The 24,864-nt window shown below is 34.1% G+C and overlaps 1 protein-coding gene across 5 annotated transcripts in view; it reads left to right on the top strand.

The window, feature by feature from the left end:
• The window catches only part of MICU3 (mitochondrial calcium uptake family member 3), a 156,233-nt gene that overhangs the window by 82,514 nt on the left and 48,855 nt on the right, over nt 1-24,864 (top strand). For 2 of the 5 annotated variants that reach the window (XM_058525087.1, XM_058525085.1), the window contains 7 exons: nt 106-201; nt 6,716-6,816; nt 7,311-7,482; nt 16,692-16,800; nt 18,873-19,030; nt 20,090-20,158; nt 21,899-24,200. In XM_058525087.1, coding sequence (XP_058381070.1) covers nt 106-201; nt 6,716-6,816; nt 7,311-7,482; nt 16,692-16,800; nt 18,873-19,030; nt 20,090-20,158 — 705 coding nt within the window. In that variant the 3' untranslated portion in view covers nt 21,899-24,200. Of the gene's footprint in view, nt 1-105; nt 202-6,715; nt 6,817-7,310; nt 7,483-16,691; nt 16,801-18,872; nt 19,031-20,089; nt 20,159-21,898; nt 24,201-24,864 lie in introns of those variants that run through there. The other 3 variants (XR_009216026.1, XM_058525086.1, XM_058525088.1) reach the window with 3 other exon arrangements.

The raw sequence follows: 24,864 nt of genomic DNA, 5'->3' as shown, positions 1-24,864 counted from the left end.
TGTGTTTTCTTTTCAAGGTTGGCTAGAAGAGATGTAAAGTGTATAAATTATCATTCTTTGTGACTGTTCTTTAGATTTCACTTGTGCTTCTTCAAACTTCTACAGGTACTTAAAACAGATGCTGAGGAACTTGTCTCCAGAAGCTATTGGGATACACTGAGACGTAATACGAGCCAAGCACTCTTTTCAGACCTCGCAGAGGTATAATTAGACCTCAACGAGGTCCTCGTACCATTTGCCATTTTGTTAATCTACTTCTCATTTCATTTTAGAGTCACAGTGATGAAACCAAGAATATATTTTATATTTCTCCTTTTCTCCAGTAAAGTAATAATTCATATATATAAATGATATATTTGAATATGTCAGCTCTGCTGGCAGGGGCTGCAAGATCACGTATAATAAATAGTCTATGTTAAATCAACTTGCTTGTAGAAAACATGACTTTCCAACTTAATTAAAAGGAAATACTGTTATTTTTTACTTAAAGATCATTTTCAGTAAATTTGAAAATACTATTTGATAGTTTCACTGAATTTTTTAACCTCATAATTTGCAATGTTACATGAAGTGCTGTAACTTTTAACTTGATAAAGATAGCTAATGCCTTAGAGTTCGGATAGATTTAAACAATTAAACTTCCTAATATTAATAATGAGTGGCTTACCAGGGGTGGGGCATGGGGGAGGTGTGCTAGGAGCAGTCAATCAAGGAAGGGAGGAATATTCACCTTGACATTGTTTAGGATTGCCAGTGAGTGGAAAATTAAAAGTCGAGTGACCGTTATTCGTTACTGTTTTGAATTCCATAGAGACACGCACCTTCTTGCTGCACTCGGGTAGACCACTCCCACCACCCCACTCATTATGCCACTGTTAATAGGGATTTGTCATTTCCAAAGATGGGCTATGTCTTGTCAAGTAAACACTGTTCTATGCTTCTTGTTAAGAATTTTTAAGAACTTTGTTAGAGGTGGCTATCAGTCTGACTGCAAAGGACTTTTCAGTAAATGCTAAGATATATTTTTCAATATCTTTTTCTCTTTCAAGTTGGCTTCTCATTTCTTTTTCTAAAGTTTGTCTTTTAAAAATTACACCTAAAAATATCCTGAGAAGTAAACTGGAATCAGGTGTGACTTCTGTTATCTGTACATACAGTGCGTATTGACTGTACTCATTTGACCCTCTAGACTAGGACAAACACTTGGAAATGTATCACTTGTACTCATTTTTAAAATCCCAAAACAAATAATTATTTTGCCCTATCTCTAATCTGTCTGTGATATATAAATATGATGTCATTATGACCAGCAGTTAACTTTTTAAATTTGAACCATTTTTAGGCATAAAGTGGTAATAGATGTTCCATTTACAGATATTTTAGAAGTGCTTAATTCTGTAATCATTTGTGCAGGCACATAGTAGTCAGTGCCTAAAAGTAAGAGCAACTAGGGACACCTAGTTGTAGAGACACCTACAAGCCACCTGTGGCCCAGCTTCAAATTACGTCATGTCACTGTTGTCTCCCCCATACGAGACAGTCCACCTCTCAGCCTCTAACCTGTCTCTAATGTCATTTAACTCTGCTAGAGATTCTCACAGTTAGATACAATCTGCTAATTAAATGTTGAATTTAATTTAAATCTTGGGAGGTTTAATATCAGAAGACCAGTCAGCTCTTATATACACTCAAAGATTATATGATATGTGTAAAATCTTTTAAGGATGTTTATTGCCCTGTCGGAGATGTGCTGGAGCTGGCTCTTACAGCTTACCACAGCTAATTCTGCGCATCTCTCCCAACTCAGCATGCTGTGACATCCTGTCCCTTGAAAGTGGCTGTGACAGGAGTATTAATACCATAGAAATTGGCAAATACTACAAATCAGCCTTCTTTTTTTTTTCCTGGAGAGCCAGTTTACTAACACACCATTGGCTGTAATCAATCCACAATGTAATCGTAAGCTGCTACATTAATTAATGAATTGACTCAAACATCATGCAAGTAAATCTGATGGAGAGAAGAAAGAAGAAAAGAAACAAAACTTGTATTGTGTTCCAAAGTAAAATAATTATTTGGGGATTATCTCTGTTACTACCCTCCCACATTAGAGAGGATAATTGAGAATTGATTGTAGTTAAGTTACAACTCATTTTTAATTCCTTATAGGTTACTACTGATGCCAGTGTAACACTGAATTGTTTATAGTATCAGTATTTCAGGATTCAAATTAGTTCAGCAAGAAAACTTAGAAATCTATTTGTATTTGTATTTCTTTGTTTCTTATATATTTAAAATATGAATATTAAGGTAAAGCACTTCTCTAAATATTGTAGGTAAATTTGAGATTAGCCTCTCATATTCTTATTCCGGAGCTATTTCCAGCCATAGATTTTTCAGTTATAGAAAAACCATGTTATAATGAAAATTTGAATATGCCACAGCTGACACCACTTTCTAACCAAAATAGTAGATAATAAATTCGTAGTACAATATAAGCCTACCATGCAACTGTTGAATACGGTCTGTGGTACCCGAATTACAAAAGCCGTTTTGAGTTTTACAGATGAAATTTAAATTTTTTTATTTGCTTTAAACTTTACTTATCCTTAGTAGGTTTCAATAGATTATTCAAAACCTTTACTAACAAATCAAGAGTTTGAACATTTCCTCCAACTCTTGGATAGAGCTTGATAAGATTATGATCACATTGTAATCACTAAAAGTATGTTGAAACAATATCTTAAAACTCTCTATTTAATAGTTTGATATTTATTTCATGAAAACTTATTAATTTATTTTATTTTTGATGAAATCATTTCAAGTAATTTTTAATCAAAACAAAGTTAGATAATTGCCTTTCATGTAAATGGCCTATGGGGTTCTTTCATGTAAATGGCCTATGGGGTTCTTTTTCTTGCTTTGTTATGAAAACGCTTGAATTCATTTTATTCTAACAATAAGCACAAGAATCAAAGGGATAAAGTCTCAATTTTTGTCTTACCTCGCCTGTGATTTAAGTTATATAACACTGTTAGGATATCAAGGACACTGGTATAGTTTTCAATGACTCCTGACTGTACTCTGTTTCACTGAATGAGGGGAGAAAGTTTTCACCATTTCCATTTTCTAATTTTTTTCTCTAATGTCAAACTGTTACTTATGCCTCTGTGGGTCTGGATTATCTGGATAAGTGCAACCCAAGTCTAATAAGATTTTGATGATGAAAGGCTGTAAATGAAGATCTGCTCTGCTCAATGGGTATGAGAAAAACTGGCTGAATGAGGTCATTATTTAGAACCTGTGTAAAACAAAGCCTTCTCATTTCCATGTATTATGTCTTGTGGCGAAGGACATCACGGCACTAGAGGAGAACGTTCCTTAATTATGTCATATGAGTTCACTAACTTTTGGTGGTGTTCCCGTAACCTCTCATTTTAAGGCATTTTTTCAGATCTACATAACGTGTATTTTCAATAACAAAAAAGAAGTAGGAGTGTATTATGTAAAAATGACTTTTTTGCATTAAGCTCCAACATTATTATCTTTTCTATCTTGTCTAGTCCTATTTCAATTTCTTGAAATATATTGACTTGGCAAAAATAAATAATAATAGCTAACATTTATTGAGCGTTTACAGTATGCAGTTATAGTGCTGAGTGATTTAAGTGTGTTACCTAGTCCTCATAACAACCCTTTAGAGGTATTGTTATTCCTGAGGATAATGATACCCTCAGAGAGATTAACCTCCCCAAGGTCACTTAACTAATAAGGAAAAAAGTCAGGATTCAAAGCCAGAAATCTGACTTTTGAACTTATCATCTTATTTGCTCACCACACTACTGCTTATTTTTGAAGTAAGCAACTTTTTCTAAAACACCATCCCGTCTCCTCTTTTTTCCACTTTGTCCCTTCCCCACATCCCATTCCTCTAGCTTCCAGATGGATACCCCAGTTCTTCATGCTGACTTCTAATTGGGTAGAGCCTCCACTCCTAAGCTCCATCTAGGCATGCTTTCTCAAATATTTCTTCCCCCTACTAATTTAAGCTTTTCCATGGATAATAAACCAATTAGACTTGATTATACACAATCACAAAAGAATGTCTATAATGAACATGAGATACATTTTTCCCCACAAAGATCTTATGCTCTTTTCCAAAGCATCTTATGACTACCAGTACGAACATGTCTAATTCATTTACGCTCATATTCTAATTTTATCCTCAAAATTGTAATTATAGATAGAGTTCTTCCCATTTTACAGATAAGGAAGCTGAAGGTCAAAAAAGTCAGTGAACCCAGGTCTTCTGATTTTAAATCCTGTCCTCTTTCCATTACAGCAGTCTGCCTTCTCAACCTAAACCAAAATTACACTAGTCTGCGGTCACATATGGAGCCCTGAAAGGCTGTCACCAGTGATACTCCTCAACATCCATAATGAGCTTGTTCAAGAAGGTGTATTTAAAAGACAGTATGTGGCACCTGGCTTCCTGTGTTATTCTTTCCCTAACAATCAGATCAAACGACTATCAGATCTTCAGAGAAGCTGCTTATGTTATAGGGAACTTCTTGGTTATTGCAACTCCTGAGAATACTTGGGACTTGTCTGCCAACTAAACTGAAAAGTAGTAGAGCTCTTCCAAACCAATTATAGGGAGGTTGTATGCTAGAGATTATTTAGGAAAATCCAAACTAAATTACTTAAATATAAATAGATGATTACTAAAGAATTTCAACAGTTTTAGATTATTTAAAGTAGAAGATACCCTAGATGTTGGAGTTTTTAAGAGAGATGTGAGTGATCAAAGTAGCAGAGAGATCACTTTAGAAAAACAGTTTTGTGGATTAAAAGATGGCATCTTGGAGGGAAAAAGACTAATCAGAAGATGTAGTTTCTACGTACTAGTCATTAGAAGAGAAGAAGAGTATTTGGTCCAGGGAGAAGGGAAATGAAGATCCAACAAATGTTATGGAGGATAAAATAGCTGTCTTGATGAAATATTGGGAAAAGGGCTATGAGGAGTCAAAGAATTACCAAAATTAAGTGTCTGGAAGATGAGTAAGATAGGACTTTTTGTCAGGGGACATAGAAGATGACTGACCATTTGTAGAGAAGTATATGCTTTCTATTGCTTATATTTTCTGTGAAGTACTATCAGGATTCTGGCCAAGAAGTAATATGTCTCAAATATGTACCTTTAGATGGACATTTACAGCTATTTTTTAATATAGAAAATGGTAGTTATTATTTATTTTTTTGTGAGGAAGATGGGCCCTGAGCTAACATCTGCCAATCCTCCTCTTTTTGCTGAGGAAGACTGGCCCTGGGCTAACATCCATGCCCATCTTCCTCCACTTTATATGGGACGCCGCCACAGCATGGCTTGACAAGCGGTGCGTCGGTGCGTGCCTGGGATCCGAACCGGCGAACCCTGGGCAGCCGCAGCGGAGTGTGCGCACTTAACCATTTGTGCCACCCGGCCGGCTCTGGTACTTATTGTTTAAACTCTTATTTTTCTTACATTTCCCAGGATAATATATGGGAGAGTTACAGTCATTTGAATTTTATGATTTTTTTACCTGAGTCTATAAGATAGGTATGAGTTAATGGCCAAGTGAGAAAAGAAGGAGAGAAAGAGAAGGAAGAGAAGGGAACAGAAGGGGAGGGAGGGAGGGAAAAGAAAGGAAAACCTGTAAAGCTACATTAAAGGAAAGAAGGAAGATTTTCATAAGCCATTAAACTTTGTAAGGACTGTAATTACGCTATTTTAAGATTACATTTGTTGGAACTTGGTTTATAAAGTTGAGTAGGGAAGGAAAAATCCTCTGGAATTAATTTCTTATCCGTTAAAAAAATGAGACTTTTCTTTTAAAAAAATTATAGATGATGTAAATTCCAAGGTAACATTACTGCATTTTCTCTTTCAAAATATAGTGTCTTCTATTTAAAGTATCATAAATTTGGAATACAATAGGAGAGTATCATGGCTCAAGAAAGCTATTTTGTGAAGCTTGAGACCATTCTTTTGTCAGCCCCATGTGTTCAGTACATCTGCAGAATTTGCCTCTTTTGAACATCCTAAATGAATAGATTTTTCAGGTTCATTAGGAAAATCCAACTAAATTACTTAGCTAAAAATAAAATAATTGATGATTACTAAAGGGTTTCGACTATTTTAGATAATTTAAAATATAGATACCCTATATGCATAATTAGAACTTGAAAACTTCTTAAAATATAATGTCTTTAAAATTTTTTGAGGATAAAAGCCAATTTCATTCATGTTTGTATTTTCAGACTTTGAACTTCATTTTAACTGTAATGGCGTTTATTAATACAGCCTTATGCTTTTCATTCTAATGTTAATATATTTATGTTCTTGATATTTATATGTTGATAAAATTCTTTTTTTTTTTTTTAAGATTTTATTTATTTATTTTTTTTCCCCCCAAAGCCCCAGTAGATAGTTGTATGTCATAGCTGCACATCCTTCTAGTTGCTGTATGTGGGATGCGGCCTCAGCATGGCCGGGGAAGCGGTGCGTAGGTGCACGCCCAGGATCCGAACCCGGGCCGCCAGCAGCGGAGCGCGCGCCCTTAACCGCTAAGCCACGGGGCCGGCCCAATATGTTGATAAAATTCTTTGAGGGATGTTAGGTATCCCTATTCTGTTTGTTTTATTGCAGCTAACCTTTACATTGTGATTTTTTAAGCGTGCTGATGACATTACAAGTTTAGTAACAGATACTACACTTCTCGTACACTTTTTTGGAAAGAAAGGAAAAGCTGAGCTCAACTTTGAAGATTTTTATAGGTGAGCTTAATTTTTATATTTGTATTGAAAAATGTTAACATGCTAAAGTCAGAAAGGTCTTTAGGAATCATCTAGTGTGCAGTGATACTCACCTCTTTGCTGCTGTCATCTTAACTGAGATGCTGTAACAAATATCCACTCCATCAGTACCTGTATACCATTGGTTACATTGATAAGTACAATGGAAAGTTGCTGAGTGAGAAAAATAGTCTGCATATCTGGATTGATTGTTATTTCCTGTATATTCCGAAGAAAGTATATTATCAATTCCTTAGTCTTAATAAGCCACAGTAATAATAATAAGCATGTATATAGTGTTTACTGTAGTAAACACTAGGTGCTGCATTGACTCCTTTAAATCTCATCACTACCCTGCAAGGTATTTTTGATGTCCCCATTTTACAGATGAAGAAGCTAAAGCCCTGAGAGGCTAGGTACCAGGTGTTACCATCACTCTTCATTTGTCTTGTTCATTCTTTATGTTTTTGTCGTAGATTCATGGATAACCTCCAAACAGAAGTTCTAGAAATAGAATTCCTTTCCTACTCGAATGGAATGAATACTATCAGTGAAGAAGATTTTGCTCATATTCTTTTACGATATACAAATGTGGAAAACACATCAATATTCTTGGAAAATGTGCGTTACAGTATACCTGAAGAAAAGGTATCTAATCCCCCATATTTACTTTGTTATATACTTGTTATTATCTTGTAATAATATAGGTCTTTAAAATATATTGGGTTTCTTTCTTAGTTCTTTTGCTCCTCTGTGGATTAATAGATACTTTGGATATATTTCATTCTTTTTTTTCCTCTGTGTGCTAAGTACTCTGGCTAAACTTAAGAATTGATTAATTTAAAATTCTGGGTAGATATCCATTTTTTTCTTAGATATGCTGAAAACCCTTAAGGTTATTAGGAATTGTTTTATTCAAGTTATGAATATCATATTTCAAGAAAGTTCTGCTGAGCTGTATGTTTTGACTACTACATAAACATCAACTCCTATAAAATAGTTTATATTGACATCATTTCAGTTACACTTTATTCATTTCTATAATATCCGTAATAAAAGATCATATGAAGACCGCCATTGATGAGTGAGTGATCTTATCAAAAGTTGAAGTGAGGTTTTTCAAAGAGTTTGGATGGCATGAATGGTTAAGAACCTGGGACAACTGATTGTCTGTTTGTTTAGTAGCAAGTGTTTTGTCAGCAATTCTGAGCAGTTGCATTATCTAGTGGTATTTGAATGCATCATTGCAACCAAATAGAACTGGTGTTACAAGTACCCTCCAAGTATGGGATGTTTTGGATATATTGCCTTCTATTTGTGTTTGTAGAGGGATCAAGTTAATCTTTCCAAGAAAAACTTGCAAATAGTTTGACTTTGTTTAAAATGGATACACTGTGACAGTGCTAACAGTTCTTCAGGTCACCTAAGGAATGAGAAAAAAGGCCTTGATGCATTTGGCTGTTAGTTTACATAATCTCTTAATCAGTGGTCTTTTATCTGTTTTATATGTTAAACTGAATTTTTCCAGTTCATAGACACTTCCCTAAAGATAAATATTGGAAATTGTATTACTTTATTAAGCTACTAATGTATTATTCAGGGCCTTAAAAAAAATCTGCTTTTTTTTTCTTTTATCAAATGGAAATTTATAGAAATCTATAACTTAAGAAGTTCAATTCCAGGATGAAGAATGTATTGGAACTCTGTACTGTTTTTGCAACTATTTTTTACATCTAAAGTTATTTCAAAATAAAAAGTTTTAAGTTAAATTCAGCTTCTGAAAACTTCTAATTGATGGAAGTATCTTAAGCACTACAAATCATTACAGTAAAAAAGGAAAATTTGTCAAGTGAACCAGCATTGATTCTCACTGATTTTTTTTTTCTTTTTTTTGCATTACTTCATCAATCTTTAGAACAACCTTCCAGAAATCGACATCTTTCTTTTAGAAAAAGGCAAGCTGAGGCTTTCAGGTACTTAGACACTTGCCCAAGGATTCAAACCTAAGACTCTAAGCCAGTGACACTCCTACCACACCCTACTTATATCTTTCCCTTCCTTTCATCTCTCAGCCCCTTCTCTCCGAAAGAATAACAGCTACTACTATTTGAATAGCACTTTAATTTCTAAAATACTTTCATTTCCCTTCATTTATCTAGCAGATATTAAGCATCTACTATTTACTAGGCCTTATTGTAGCCACTATAGATAAGTGACAAGATAATAGATCCTTCTCTCATGAAAATACATCTTAGTGGAGAGATACAAAAAACAAGTAAACAAAAAGTAGATAAATGATATATTTTCAGATAATGATGAATTTTATAAAGAGGACCAAAAGTCATAGGGACTGGAGAAGAAGATAGACTGTCAGGGAAAGCTTATCTGAAGCAGTAGCTTTTGATGAAGAACATTCCAGGCAGAAGAAACAGCAAATACCAAGGGCCTGGGGATGGAGAAAGTTAGTTTATTTGAGAAATTGCCAAAAGGGTAAAGTAAGTGAATAGGAAAGTAGTAGGAGATGAAGGAGAGATAGAGATTTGTCAGGTCTTATAGATAAGGAGTTTGATTTTATTCTAATGGTGATTCTGAGAGTGATGGGAAGCTACCATAGTATTTACACTTTAAAGCAGGAATCGGCAAACCACCTACCTCCTATTTTTGTAAATAAAGTTTTATTGGAACACAGCCACGCTCATTCTTTTAATGTTTTGTCTATAGCTGCTTTTGTGCCTTAATGGTAGAGTTGAGTGGTTGCAACACAGCCCGTATAGCCTGCAAAAATAAAAATATTTACTCTCTGGCCCTTTATAGTAAGGATTTGCCAACCTTGCTTTAGAGCATAGGTGTGATGTTTGTTCATTCAACAAATACTTGTTCAGTGAGTATTTGCTATCTACTATGACACTCAAAGGTGATCTGATTGATGTGCCAGATATGATCTGATTCATGCTTCAATAGATCGTCTTAGCTGGTATATACAGAATAGACTTTAGTTGGCCCAGCTTTGAAAGAGACAAGTTAGGATGTTTTTATAGGAGTGTAGGTAAGAGATGAGCATGGCTTGGACTAGGGTGAAAGTAGGGAAAAGTGGTCAGATACTGGATCATTTGAAAAGTAGAGCTGATAGAACTTGCTGCTGGATTAGACTTCAATATGAAGGAAAAAGAGGAATCAAGAAAAACTCCTAGGTTTTGGCCTGAACCACAAGGTGAAGCAGTGGTGCCATTTACTGAGCTAAGCAAGACTACAATTTGGGGGGTTGGAAAGAATCAATAGTTTTATTTTGGGCAAGTTAGGTTTGAGATTCCTGAGATATCTAAGTGAAGAAATTACGGAGGCAGTTGGATATGTGACTCTAGCAGTCAGATGCAATCAGGACTACTTTTGGTAGTCAGTGTATAGACTTCCAAATGTGTCTCCAGCTTAAACTTCTGCCCTGAATTTCAAACTTTTACATCATACTGCCTACTCAGCATCTCCACTTGGGTATCCGATAGACATTTCAGGCTTAGTAGTTGCAAAACTAAACTCCTGATCATCCAAAAAAATCTTGCTCCACACACGATCTTCCCTGTTTCAATTAATGGAAACTCCACCCCTCCTAGTTGTTCTGGCCAAAATTTTTACACTCCTTCCTCTCACATTCTATATACAATCCATCAGCAAATCCCCCTGACACTGCCTCTGTCAGAATTTGACCACTTCTTGCCACCTCCACTGCTACCACCCAAGTCACCATTCTCTCTTGCCTGGATTGTTGCAGTTGCCTCCTAAATCATCTCTCTGCTTCCAACGTTGCCTCCCTGCAATCTGTTCTCCATTTGGCATTTAAGGAAATGCTTTATTCCACAATTCAGATCTTAGCATAGTAACTCCCCATTTTTCTCAAAGTAAAAGCCAGAATCCTTACCGTGGCCTACAAGGCCGCCATAAGCTGCTCCCTTGTTACCTCTGACCTCATTTCCTACTGTTCTCCCCTTTGCTTACTCTGCCCCAGCCACACTGGCCACTCACTGTTTCTTAATACCAGGCAGTCTTCTATCTCAGGAATTTTGTGTATGTTCTTTTCTCTGCCCAGAATGCTCTTCTCTTAGATGTCCACAAGGCTCACTGTGTTATTTCTCAATCAGGTCTACCCTTTCAATGTAATATGTAAATAATCACCTATTATATAAATAATATATAACCAACTTATTATGTAAGTAATAGCCTGATATATAAATTATAACCCTCTCTCTTGGCATTCCCTACCCCTTCTTCCCTTAATCTGTTTTTTTGGTTTGTTTTGGTTTTATTGAGGTCATAATAGTTTATAACATTGTGAAATTTCAGTTGTACATTATTATTTGTCAGTCACCATATAAATGTGCCCCATCACCTCTTGTGCCCGCCCCCAACCCCCTTCCCCTCTGGTAACCACTAAACTGTTTTCTTTGTCTGTGTGTTAGTTTATCTTCCACATATGAGTGAAATCATATGGTGTTTTTCTTTCTCTGTATGGCTTATTTTGCTTAACATGATACTCTCAAGGTCCAACCATGTTGTGAAGGGGACGATTTTGTCCTTTTTTATGGCCGAGTAGTATTCCATTGTATGTATATACAACATCTTCTTTATCCAGTCATCAGTCAAGAGACACTTGGGTTGCTTCTACTTCTTGGCTATAGTGAATAATGCTTCAGTGAACGTAGTGGTGCATAAGTCCCTTTGAATTGTTAATTTCAGTTTCTTTGGATAAATACCAAGTAGGGGGATAGCTGGGTCATATGGTATTTCTATTTTTAATTTTTTGAGGAATCTCCATGCTGTTTTCCATAGAGGCTACACCAGTTTGCATTCCCACCAGCAGTGAATGAGAGTTCCCTTTTCTCCACATCCTCTCCAACATTTGTTATTTTTTGTCTTGGTGATTATAACCATTCTAACAGGTGAAAGGTGATATCTTAGTGTAGTTTTGATTTGCATTTCCCTGATGATTACTGATGTTGAATATCTTTTCATGTGCCTATTGGCCATCTATATATCTTCTTTGGAAAAATGTTTGTTCATATCCTTTGCCCATTTTTTGGATAGGTTGTTTATTTTTTTGTTGTTCAGTTGTGTGAGTTCTTTATGTATTTTGGAGATTAACCCCTTGTCATATATATGGTTTGTAAATATTTTCTCCCAGTTGGTGGGTTGTCTTTTCATTTTGTTCCGGGTTTCTTTTGCCTTGCAGAAGCTCTTTCTTCTGATGAAGTCCCACTTGTTTATTTTTTCTTTTGTTTCCCTTGTCTGAGTAGACATGGTATTTGAAAAGATCCTTCTAAGACCAATGTCAAAGAGTGTACTGCCTATATTTTCTTCTAGGAGTTTTATGGTTTCAGGTCTTACCTTCAAGTCTTTGATCCATTTTGAGTTAATTTTTGTGTATGGTGAAAGATAATAGTCTACTTTCGTTCTTTTGTATGAGGCTGTCCACTTTTCCCAACACTGTTTATTGAAGAGACTTTCCTTTCTCCATGTATGTTCTTAGCTCCTTTGTTGAAGATTTGCTCTCTGTAGATTTGTGTTTTTATTTCTGGGCTTTCAATTCTTTTCCATTGATCTGTGTTGTGTTTTTGTACCAGTACCATGCTGTTTTGATTCTTACAGCTTTGTAGTATATTTTGAAGTCAGGGATTGTGATGCCTCCAGCTTTCTTCTTTTTTCTCAGGATTGCTTTAGCTATTCAGGGTCTTTTGTTGCCCCGTATGAATTTTAGTATTCTTAGTTCTATTTCCATGAAGAATGTCATTGGGATTTTGATTGGGATTGCATTGAATCTGTAGATCACTTTAGGTAGTATGGACATTTTTACTATATTTATTCTTCCAATCCATGTGCATGGACTATCTTTCCATTTCTTTATGTCATCATCGATTTCTTTCAGTAATGTCTTATAGTTTTCATTGTATAGATCTTTTACCTCCTTGGTTAAATTTATCCCTAGATATTTTATTCTTTTTGTTGCAATCGTAAATGGGATTGTGTTCTTAAGTTCTCTTTCTGTTAGTTTGTTATTAGAGTATAGAAATGCCACTGATTTTTGTAAGTTGATTTTGTACCCTGCAACTTTGCTGTAGTTTTTGATTATTTCTAATAGTTTTCTGATGGATTCATTAGGGTGTTCTGTATATAAAATCATGTCATCTGCAAACAGCGAGAGTTTCACTTCTTCATTGCCTGTTTGGACTCCTTTTATTTCTTTTTCTTGCCTAATTGCTCTGGCCAAAACCTCCAGTACCATGTTGAATAAGAGTGGTGAGAGTGGGTACCCTTGTCTTGTTCCTGTTCTCAGAGGGATGGCTTTCAGTTTTTCCCCATTGAGTATGACGTGGGCTGTGGGTTTGTCATATATGGCCTTTATTATGTTGAGGTAGTTTCCTTCTATACCCGTTTTATTGAGAGTTTTTATCATAAATGGATGTTGGATCTTGTCAGATGCTTTTTCTGCATCTATTGAAATGATCATGTGGTTTTTATTCCTCATTTTGTTAATATGGTGTATCACATTGATTGATTGGTGGATGTTGAACCATCCCTCTGTCCCTGGTGTAAATCCCACTTGATCATGGTGTATGATATTTTTAATGTGTTGCTGTATTCGGTTTGTGAATATATATGCATGTTCACGTCCTGAATGACATATTTCAATAAGTATATGTAATTTTCTATTGTGGTAAAAACACATAACATAAAATTTACCATTTTAATCATTTTAAAGAGTAAAATCTGGTGGCATTAAGTATGTTCACAGTGTTGTGCAACCATCACTATTACTAGTTCCAGAACTTTTTCATCATCCCAAACAGAAACCCCATATCCATTAAGCAGCCACTCCTCATTCCCCTTCCCTCAGCCCCCAGCAACCACTAAAATGCTTTCTGTCTCTATGGATTTGCTTATTCTAGACATTTCATATAAGTGGGACCATATACAATATGTGACCTTTTGTGTCTGGCTTCTTTAACTTAACATTATTTTTTCAGTGTTTATCCAGGTTGTAGCAAATATCAGTACTTTATTCCTTTTTATTGCCAGATAATATTCCATTATATAGATATACCACATTTTATCTGTCAGTTGATGGACATTTGAATATTTTCCAATTTTGGCTATTCAAATAATGCTGTTATGAACATTTGTATACAATATTTTATGTGGAAATCTGTTTTGAATTCCAGAGAATTAGGTATATATCTCAGAGTAAATAGCTGGGTCATATGGCAACCTTAATGTTTAACATTTTGAGGAACTGCCAAACTGTTTTCCAAAGTAGCTACAGCATTTTAAAATCCCATTAACAATGTATGAAGTTTCTGATTTCTCCACATCCTCACCAACACTTGTTATTGCCTGCCTTTTTAATTTTAGCAATCCTAGTAGGTGTGAAGTGGTATCACTGTGGTTTTGATTTGCATTTCCCCAATAAATAATGATGTTGAGCATCTTTCCCTGTGTTTGTTGGCCATTTGTATATCTGTTTTGGAGAAATGTCTATTCAAGTCCTTTGCCCATGTTTTATTTGGGTTGTCTTTTTGTTATTGATCTGTAAGAGTTCTTTATATATTCTGAATATTGGACTCTTATCAGATATATGATTTGCAAATATTTTCTCCCATTCTGTAGGTTGTCTTTTTCTTTCTTGATAGTGTCCTTTAATGCACACAGGTTTTTAATTTTGAAAAAGTCTCATTTATCTGTCTTTTCTTTTGTTGCTTATGCTTTTGGTGCCATATTTAAGAAACCATTGCCAATTTCAAGATCATGAAGTTTTTTCTCTGTGTTTTTTTGTAAGAGTTTTAGCTATTAAATTTCAGTCTGATTCATTTTGAGTTAATTTTTATATATGGAGTGAAGTTAAAGTCCAATTTCTTTTTTTTACATGTGGATATCCAGTTATCCCAGCACCATTTGTTAAAGAGACTGTTCTTTCTTCGATAGATGGTCTTGGCACCCTTATTGAAAATCAGTTGACTGTAGATATTTAGGTTTATTTCTGGATTCTCAGTATGTGTGTATTTTTGATACTTTAAATTTTTCAGTTATCATCATTTTATTTTTGTTAAAATAGAAGCTACTTCTTTTTACTCCACATCTAACAATTAGGACACATTCCATTCAGTTCCCAATGGATCATTACAGAAGTGATTCTGGGGGTGAGAGTGGGGAGGGAGAAGAAATGGCCGTGCCCCCTCTTTCTGCCACTCACCCAGACTGTCTTTACCTCAGTACTGTCAAGAATGGATTGCTTTAAACTATCTCTATCAAAATGAATGCCTTGTTTTTCAATTACAATTCCATATTTGGAATCCGTAAACACAAAGATTTTAATCTACACAAAAGAATTATTGTATGGTTTTGAATTTGACCTACCTTTTCAAACATGAGAACCCTATTTTGAAAAATCTAAAGGTTATTTGATTTGCTTTTTAATTTTATGCTCCCTAAAAGTATTGACATTTTTGTTTACACTTTGCTTAAAAATATCCCACCCTCCTGTTTTTCACTTTTACCAGCATTAACCTGTCACCGTGAGACAGAGACTGTTGCTGTGGCAGCTGGTCGCAGCATAAACTGATTCAGAACCAGAGCAGTGACCAGTTTCCCTGGCAACAAGCTCTGCGCATCAAGACAAACCCCTTCTGGCTCAGTCTCCCTAACTGATTCAAACAGTCCTCTCTGGAAAACATGGCAGGTGGGATCGGGTCACAAAGCAGAATCCAGAGTTGGAGTGGCTGTAAATGAATATAAGGAAAGAGAAAGAGAGAAATGTTAAGAGAAAAGACAGTGAGGATTCTCCTTGTAAATAAAGAGGGGTTGTAATCTAAGTGGAAATAATGTATACCAAAATTTGGTATTATTATTTCGATAATAAATATTATTTTGATGATAAATCACTTAATCAGTAGTTGGCTTATGTGAAAATAGGCTCTTCTGGTTCTTTCCATAGCTTTCCAATGCTGCCTTGTTAGTTTCTCTTCCCCTGCGGTGTATTAAGGTCATAATTTGTTAAGCCTAAGCTCTTGGCCCTCTGCTCTTTTCTCTGTTTACTTTCTCAATTATGTTAATTTTGCTGAGAACACATTAATTAAATGCCATTCTTCATGTCCAAATTTGTATTATCTGAGATACATTGTGCTTATTTCAAATAACTTTCCTGTTTAATTGAAGTAATAGCAGTAGCAGTAGTTGCAATTTATGTAAAGGACATTGCAGAGGCCTTTCCAGGATCCCACACTGAGTCCTGTGCTAGGCCTCCCCAAGCTGTATGCGTACAGTCGTACTTCCCCTGCTGTCCTGGCAGCGTTATCATGGCAGGAACAAGTTAAAATACTCTACTCTTGGCTTGTTTAACATTTTGATTTTGCATAGTCATTATAAAGACATTAATGACCTAATGCTGAATTATATTTAAGGACTACATGTACAGGGGAAACTTTTTTTAGGGGTTTTTTCCTCTTTCTTTTTTTTTCTTAATCATATTTACTCTCAGCGTTTAAAAAATTCAGGCCTGAAATACAGAGTTTTCAAAATTGAAACTTTTAAATTCATTTTTATTGTAGCATTTTTGGAACTTTGTGCTGATATGACAGTGTTTTTAAAATATTTTCACCTTTCCTTGCTAATGGTAACAACACTACCCAGTGGAAATAAATCGCAGTGAATTTTACATTCCATTTGGAAAAAGAAGTTTTCAGAATGTGCCCTGGTAATGTTTACTTACAAGATATATTGCAGATGCTTAATCTATTTATTTCTAGTAAGTGTAGATACTTATTTTAATAAATTTGGCAATACCAAATATATTTACATATCTTCTCCCAATATAGGGCATCACATTTGATGAATTCAGGTCTTTTTTCCAGTTTTTGAACAACCTAGAAGACTTTGCAATCGCCTTGAACATGTATAATTTTGCAAGTCGTTCTATAGGGCAAGGTAAGTAATCATCTTTCAAAAATTAAAAACGAAAAATAATCCTACATTGTCTCTAGGGACTTTGCCAACAAATTAATTAGATATATCATATTAGCCATCAACTTGCCTGAAAGTTTGGTGTATACTTCAATGGAAAATCTGTTTTCCCTAAGCAAAGTTTAGAGAAATATGCGAAATTTTTGTATTAAATTTATTCTTGCCCTTCATTTCATATAATGGGGAAAAGCTAATCATGTTTGTAAAGGTTCAAAGAGGAAGAAACTTCACGGCCTCTTGGTAACATGGAGGATATGTGTCTACCTATAGAGGAGCCAGCTGGCCATGCCTCAGACATCATCACAGGATGGTATTTATATTACTGATTTTACCCACAATCCCTGCTGGCTCAGAAACCTGAATTTTGTCAACAGAGCCACCTCTTAGCTTACATTAACCAAGTTTTAAGAATGATATACAAAACTGAATGTCAGTTTTGCTTAATTTACAAAGAATGCAACTGTCATCGAATTCAGAGTGCTGTTGTTCTCAGGGGCAGCTCATTTTTTCCCTGTAGATAGACTAACAAGTCAAGTCCTTTTTCTAGGATTCTGTGGCTATGACCACTTGCCCTCCCTGCGTGGCCATCTCCTTTTTTAATATTCTTGCCATATGAGGACTTTCTGTTTATATCTGTAATGTGATTTCACCTGCATCTGCCATAATCTAATAAGTGCTAGTTCCCAAGCTTAAGTCTCAGAGGAGTCTTGTTATTTTATTACCGAGTTCTAGGGAGAAGCCAGACTGCAGCCTGTACGTGCTAATGAGCTAATGATAATTGTCTCGCTCCCAAAAACATAGATACTGACTCCCTCATATAGCTTCCTTCGTTTATTCACTGGGTAAGAGAAACCTGAAGATTTTTCATATTTCACCCTTTGTCTAGTCCAGATGTTCAAATAACATATCTTCTCAACTCAATCCATTTTAGTGTTTTAAGACCAAAACCTTTGGGAGCCCTGCCTTCACAGGCCAGCCTTTACTACCGTGTTAAACCTACTAATCAACCTTAAAAAGAAAAAAGCAAGTCAGTATCTGCTTACCTGGTTCAGAATGGAAAGTTGCTCTTTTACTTTGTGGAACTGGGAAACGAAAAAAATTAATTGCTCGCTCTTGCAGGTGCCAGGAATCTCTCTCTTTCCTGTTCCACTCCTAGCACCTTGATTCAGCTTATTACCTTTCAGAAGGACTGTTGCAGTAACCACCTCAGTGGTGTTCCTGCCATTCTCCGTTTTCCTCTCTGATATTTCCTAGACAACTCACTGAATAATCATCCTAGAACACAGATTCACCTTTCTACCACACGCCTCTGTGGACAACGCTTCAGTGCCCCATTACCTGAACGTTCAGCACAGGCTGCGTGCCTCCAAGTCCCTGTGCAGAGCTTCTGCAGCTTCTCTCTGTCCCTGGGCTCCACCCAGACCAGCCTGCTCATTGTTTTCTGACCCGCCCTATATTCTCCTGTCTGCCCCCCATGCCTTTGTTCCTTTATGTTACCTCATCTGCCGTTTCTCCCATCTCTGCAAGCTGAAATCGTCTGTCCTTCAGAGCTCAGCTTGTATACAAAGTTGCAGCCTTTCCTAGTCACTGCCCTTCTCCTTCCTTTCCCTACTCCATACTACAGAAATAGTCGCTCATTTCAAATTTTCACAGTGCTTTTTTGGTATTTGTTGTGTGCTCCTGTATAATGATTTTTGGGCAGGTGCCTCATCTCCCACCTCACCTGTAAGTTTCTTGAGAACTTATTCATCTTTATAACCTCTAGAGTGTCTGTCGCAGATAGTAGGTGCTCACTGAACATGACTCATCCGCTAAGAATGCGTAATTAACCTAAGATACAGCTGCCTCTTGGCCTGTAATTAAAACCACAAACATTTCTTGTTCCCTGAAAGGTAGCATGATTAATGAAAAGTCGTGTGTTACACAAGATCATGACCCACATTTAGAAAAAAATTCTCTTATAGCCTTTTTAGTAATCAGCACATATTATAAAAATAATGTTAACAGTCTGCTCCTTTTCTGTAACATTTATCTAGATGAATTTAAGCGTGCCGTCTATGTAGCTACTGGCCTCAAACTTTCACCACATTTAGTGAACACAGTCTTCAAGATTTTTGACGTTGACAAAGATGATCAATTAAGTTATAAAGAATTTATTGGAATTATGAAAGACAGACTCCATAGAGGATTCCGGGTAAACCTATAAATGTCAAGCCTGTTGATATTCTTTTTTAAATCTGAAAGAAAAAAAATCCATCTAAGTTTCAGAAATAATTTATGTAAATTTTTAAGGATACAAACTGAAATGTTATGTTTGAAAAGAAAAAACATAAGGCCTTACCTACCTTCAAAAACAATTTGAGGTGATAAAAGATAATGCTTTTTTAAAATATAAAATCAGCTTGAATTTCAGTAACTTATTTTCATATTCACTTACTTTAATGTCTTCACCTCAATTTGGGGGGCGGGGGAATGTTGCCAAATATTTTTGATTAATTCAGTCTGCACACTGGCTATTCAGACTTGTTACTATACAAGAAATACCACTATTTCTCATTTTATATGACACAGATTTCCACTAGGCAACTTGAGGCTAAATCACTGCGTGTTCAGTACTTCTCATGGAAAGTAAAGGGAAAAATGTTTTTTGTCTGATGAACTTGTTTTTTCTGGTAACATCTTATACTGCAAACTAATTACTAGAAATTCAATGATTTTTTTCTCAGAAACATTTTAAAGAATCAAATATAGCATAAATCAATAAATGTTGACACATCTAACATTTGTGGATGTGCCACCAATGGAAAAAAAAATTTTTATTAAGATTAACAGCTAGACTATTCCATTTTTCCCTATTTGAATACCCCTAAGTGTTATACGTTTAGAAAAAGTTATATATACAAAAAATCAAAATTCGTCTTAGACCATGTTTTTAAAGATTTTTAATGATTCTTTAAAATCCAAGCTGTCTTGGTAAAGATACTATGTACTTAGCTGCCACCTAGTGGTTAGTTGTTAACATTTGAAATGATGGCACAAATACCTAAAGGGCAGACCTTGAAAATCATTTATTTTTCCTCAAAAATTTTAGAGTAACAAGATCAAATTAAAATATAAACTATGCTATAAACCTCTGACACTGTATTGCTCTCTTAGGTGTTATGTGTTATTTTTGCTTTATTCATTTATTGCATACCTGTGGCCCCATAATATTTTATTGACATTTACGCACTTTCAATCCTCTCTTCCACAGGGTTATAAAACTGTTCAGAAGTATCCCACTTTCAAATCCTGTCTGAAGAAGGAACTTCATAGCAGATAAGTATGTTAGCTTCTCTGGCTAAATTTGTTCAGTAACAAGTATGTTAGGTTCTCTGTCTAAATTTGTTCAGTAACAATAAAGGAAGGGTCATAATTTATTTTTCTATTACAACATTTAGGAAATAGCTGAATGAAATAGAATTGTAATTTATTTTTAATTTTTAGACCACTAATTCAGTGTAAGAACTAATCTTTTAATGATTTCATTTTAGACCAGTAGTAATTCAATTTAAGAATTAGTCATTATAACAAAGCATTAGTTTGCCACTATTAAGTTGTGATCTAAAAGTGAACTGAAATAAATGGTCATCTGACTGGAATTCTTTTGGAGTGTCTTCATTGAAAAATTTTCTGTTTAACCTGCAGTTTTATATGTGAGCAGATACAATATAATGAATCCAAACTGGATTTTTATAATCTAGGGTCATTAGCATCTAAGGAGAATTGTTACTGATTTTTAGGATCATGATTTGAAACATCTACTACAATAATAGCAGCTAATTTTTTTAGAGTTACTTTAGGTGGCTGGCACTATAGTAGGTGTTCTTCCCCCATATAGTATCTCATTTAATCCTCACAACTAGATGTCCCATTTAACAGCAGAGGAAATAGAGGCTTAGTGAGTCATTTGCCCAAGATAACTTGCTAGTAAGTGGCAAACCAGGATCTGAGCCTCCTTCTGTCTGATGGCAGAGCCAACATATTTATTATTTACTAAACACCATCACCATAGAATGCAGAAGATACAGGAGATTCATTCAGTTTGTATCAACCCAAAGAAATATCTCAAACTAGTTGCAGAACTCCAAAATGGTTTCTTTTTCCTTTTTTCTTTTAAAAGTCAACTGTAGCTATAAAATTTTGGTCAGTTGTGGGTTCTGATTAGTTAGGTCTCTACAGTGAAGGTTTTGTTCATTTATACATGCTTGCAAATATATATTTCTTGCTGTTTTTCTCAAGCTTGAATCATTTATATTTGTCTATGGCAGTGTTACCCAAAGTGGTTCCATAGGATATCAATGCATATTATACTTTTTTTTTAAAAAAAAGAAAACTGCTTAGTCAAATAAGTTTGAGAAATATAATAAACATGGTTAAATAGGTTCCTTTTCCCTTAGAATCGATCACATCTTAATATGCCACTATTCACTTGTCTCTTTAAAAGAAAACTATAGTATTCAGTATTTTGCAAAGTAGCTTTGAGACCTAATGTTTTTTGGAACCCATTTTGGGAAATGCTGTTCTAAAATGCTTAGTGGCAAGTAGGTTTATTATTTATCTAAGGTGGTAACTGCTGTGATTGAGCTAACAAAAGAAGTCAGGTCTTCCTAATGTCTATTCTTAGGAACTTTATATTGTCCTATAAGAAAGTAAACGTTAAAAAAAAGTAGGACTGTACCATTTATATGTCCATATGGGTAGTGTTCCCAACCAACTGTAATAGTGTCACATTGGCACTGTTGCGTCTATGTAGTAGTACATAGAACCATAGATAAAAATGACTACATTTATTCTAGACCTTCATAAGACTGAGGATTAGACAAGTTACTAAACAAAACACTGAATTTTTAAATTAAAGAAAATGTTTTATGATTAAGTCTTTGAATCTTATATTTTCTGTTGGGTGTTTTTATTATGTACCTCACTGTCTCATTTTCATAATAATATTTGATTAATGCCATCACCTCTGAATTTCATCCTAAATAAATATTGTTTATATATATATATTTTTTTTAATTAGGTACTTCTAAAGCAAAGTTTAAAGGATGATTATCCACGTGACAAATGCAAGAAGCAAAATTTTCAGAGTGGAAGGAGGTCTGAGATCAGAACATGTAGAAATGAAGGAAAAGGTGAAACGCTAATTATAATTTTTTCTTGAACTGAATTCTTGAACATAAAACAATTAAGTGTATCTTCACTAACTAGAAATGTTATGTGCTATCAAGTTGAGCTTTTGCCTTGATTTACTGAACTCTCTGCACTTTTTCATTCCCTTCAGAAGTATATAGATACTTCCAATGACTATGTCAGAATGTATTTTAAATATTTTTTTTAATTTATTAGAAATTTACCTCATTTCAAAATAATGTATGACTCATGGAATCTAGTTCACTTAAAAATGAACAACATATTTTCTTTGATTTTGGACTATGAACTTATTTTCAGAAAATGAATATTCCTTGAGATTTATCTTAGGGCCCTTAGAATTGTTAAAAAGTCCTCATTATTTACCAGGTTTTTAATTACGTAGAAGTAATTTTGGAAAACAAATAGAAATCAAGCTACTGTATAATTTGACGGTTTACATTGTACTTTTAACTTTTAAAAGTACTTAACGTATATTGTTTCAATCATATAAAGTTTTTTAAAAGTTTTTGTTTATTTACCAAGGTCAACAGAATGTCTGTTATTCTTTTATGTATACAGTAAAGAAATTTAAAATGTAGATTTTTTCCTCAAAAAAAGTCATACATCGATGGTAGAAACAGTGGTAGTTGTAGCTGTAGTCGCTGTCATTGTCATGATCGTCTTAAAAGTGAAGCTGCTCCTAATTGCAGGTGGCAGATGTTAATAACACTACTAAAAATAGTATCTTACAGCTTGGTAACTTATTGCATATTGTTAGTATATGTCTGTAGTGTCAAAATGAGTACTATAAAAGAGTAATATAAAACGGTTTAGGAGACTGATGTATATATTAGGTAGAAGTTAATATTTTAATATTTTGTTTCTTGTAAAAGGACCACATGCAAAAGTGATACCGCACAACCAGTAATAATGACTAATTTAAGTATAATTCATTATTTCAAAATAATATCTTAAAAGAGAAAAGAAAAACTTTCTATCAAAAAAATTAGATTTTCACATGGAGAAAATAATTCAATAGTACTTAATGGAAATCTATTCAGTTAAAAAGTATAGTTTATAAAAGAGTACAATAAAAAATAGAACAAGGAATTTAATTAATATGTTTATATATTGTATGTGGAAGATAAGTTGGTTTATCTTCTTTTCTAAGATGTATTTAATATAAATTGCACACACTCCAACTATTACCTTGCTTTTGCCTATGAAAATAGGAAATACTGACTTTGTTTTTATAAGTTATTAAATGTGAAATTGATAGTTCTGCATCACCCTATTTATAAAAGTAATGTTATTTCCAAGAAAATATTATTAGCGTTGACTATGTATTTGTTAGACTTTTTACATTCTTTATCTTATAGTATTTATTACATTGATATAGAAATATATGATTCATAAGTTTGAGGATTCCATATAGTATAATAATTTAGTTTCATCTGCTTTGAAAGTTGATTCAATTGATTGACTAAATAAATGCTTCATTTCACATGCCCCAGGTCTAGTTTAAAATAATTGAAAAAATATAATTTACTTTTATCTTTGACTATAAGTTATATTATCTTGCATACTTGGAAAAATTGCTATTTAGAACAGTCCTATAAATATAGATTAAAAACTGAATTAGCTCATTAAAATTCTTTATAATTCTGTCATTTCCCCAAGGAATACTACATATGCAATCTTTATTACTTATCAGAGTGAATGGATATTCATCTGTTTATAAGACTGCAGTATAACATTAAAATGGGAATAAATAAAATATTCTAATCAATTAAAATGGAAAAGAGTAGTAAATTACAGTGATTCCTTATATTATCACTCTTGAACTTGATCATCTATAAAATGGAGGTAAAAATATCTCATTGGATTGTTGTTTACATCAATTAAAAAATTTTAAATGCGTTGAAAATAGTAATGTACTAAATATGTCTATGCTGTTCTCAGTATTTCCATCTGCAAATTATTCTTTGGAAAGAGAAAGCTATACATAAAGTTTTAGTATAATACTCTTTACAGAAAGTCTACATGAGAAAAGGTTTATGGTACTTCTCAGAATCATATTAAGAAATTCATTTAACTTAAGTTCCAGTTTATTGTTCTTATTATAAAATATAATTGTAAAGCAAACTGTCTTACATTCTTATATTATCTTAAAATAAATATACCTGCTCTTGAATCAAGAAACTTAGTACTTTGCTTTTTTATATATCTGTGAACTAATGTCTTTCCAAAAAATGTCATCTCCAAACTTTGGAAAACTTTGTTGGTTACCAAACCTCCATTGATCTTATACCCTCTGCTATAGCAATACATGCCCATGAAATTAATCTCATCAACACTAAATAAATCACAGAGCCATAAAGCCTCTCAAAGGGTATAGTAGGAATTCATACATTATAGAATTATGGTCATTGTACTGGAAAGCTTTCACAAAATTTACATGTGACTTAATGGAGTATCAGTTATGCTTTACAGAACTGATAGTTTAAATGGCTTAAGGTAATTAAACCCAGCAGCCCCTGTTTTACTAATGTTGGTATTTTGTAGATATCATCTTACTAAGACAACTTCTAGAAATTTACCAGTTTTCAAAATACATTAATTATCCTACTTTTTATAGCCATACAATAAATTAACATTTTATAGTGCTTTTACTTCCAAAAGATGTAAAAATATGAATTGTGTATATTCAATAAGTACAAATAAAAATTTTAAATGATAAGAAAGCATTGTGGTTTTTTCTTTTAATTGGCAGCATTTTTACTTTCTTAGTAGCTCATAAAATAATGGTGCATCTTGTAATCAATCACATCTTAAATTCTGTGAAATATTGGATAA

This window comes from Diceros bicornis, chromosome 29 (assembly GCF_020826845.1).
Source record: "Diceros bicornis minor isolate mBicDic1 chromosome 29, mDicBic1.mat.cur, whole genome shotgun sequence".
In the NCBI taxonomy this organism is placed as follows: domain Eukaryota; kingdom Metazoa; phylum Chordata; class Mammalia; order Perissodactyla; family Rhinocerotidae; genus Diceros; species Diceros bicornis.
The sequence above is the reverse complement of the archived record's forward strand: the minus strand, read 5'-3'. Positions and strand labels throughout refer to the sequence as shown.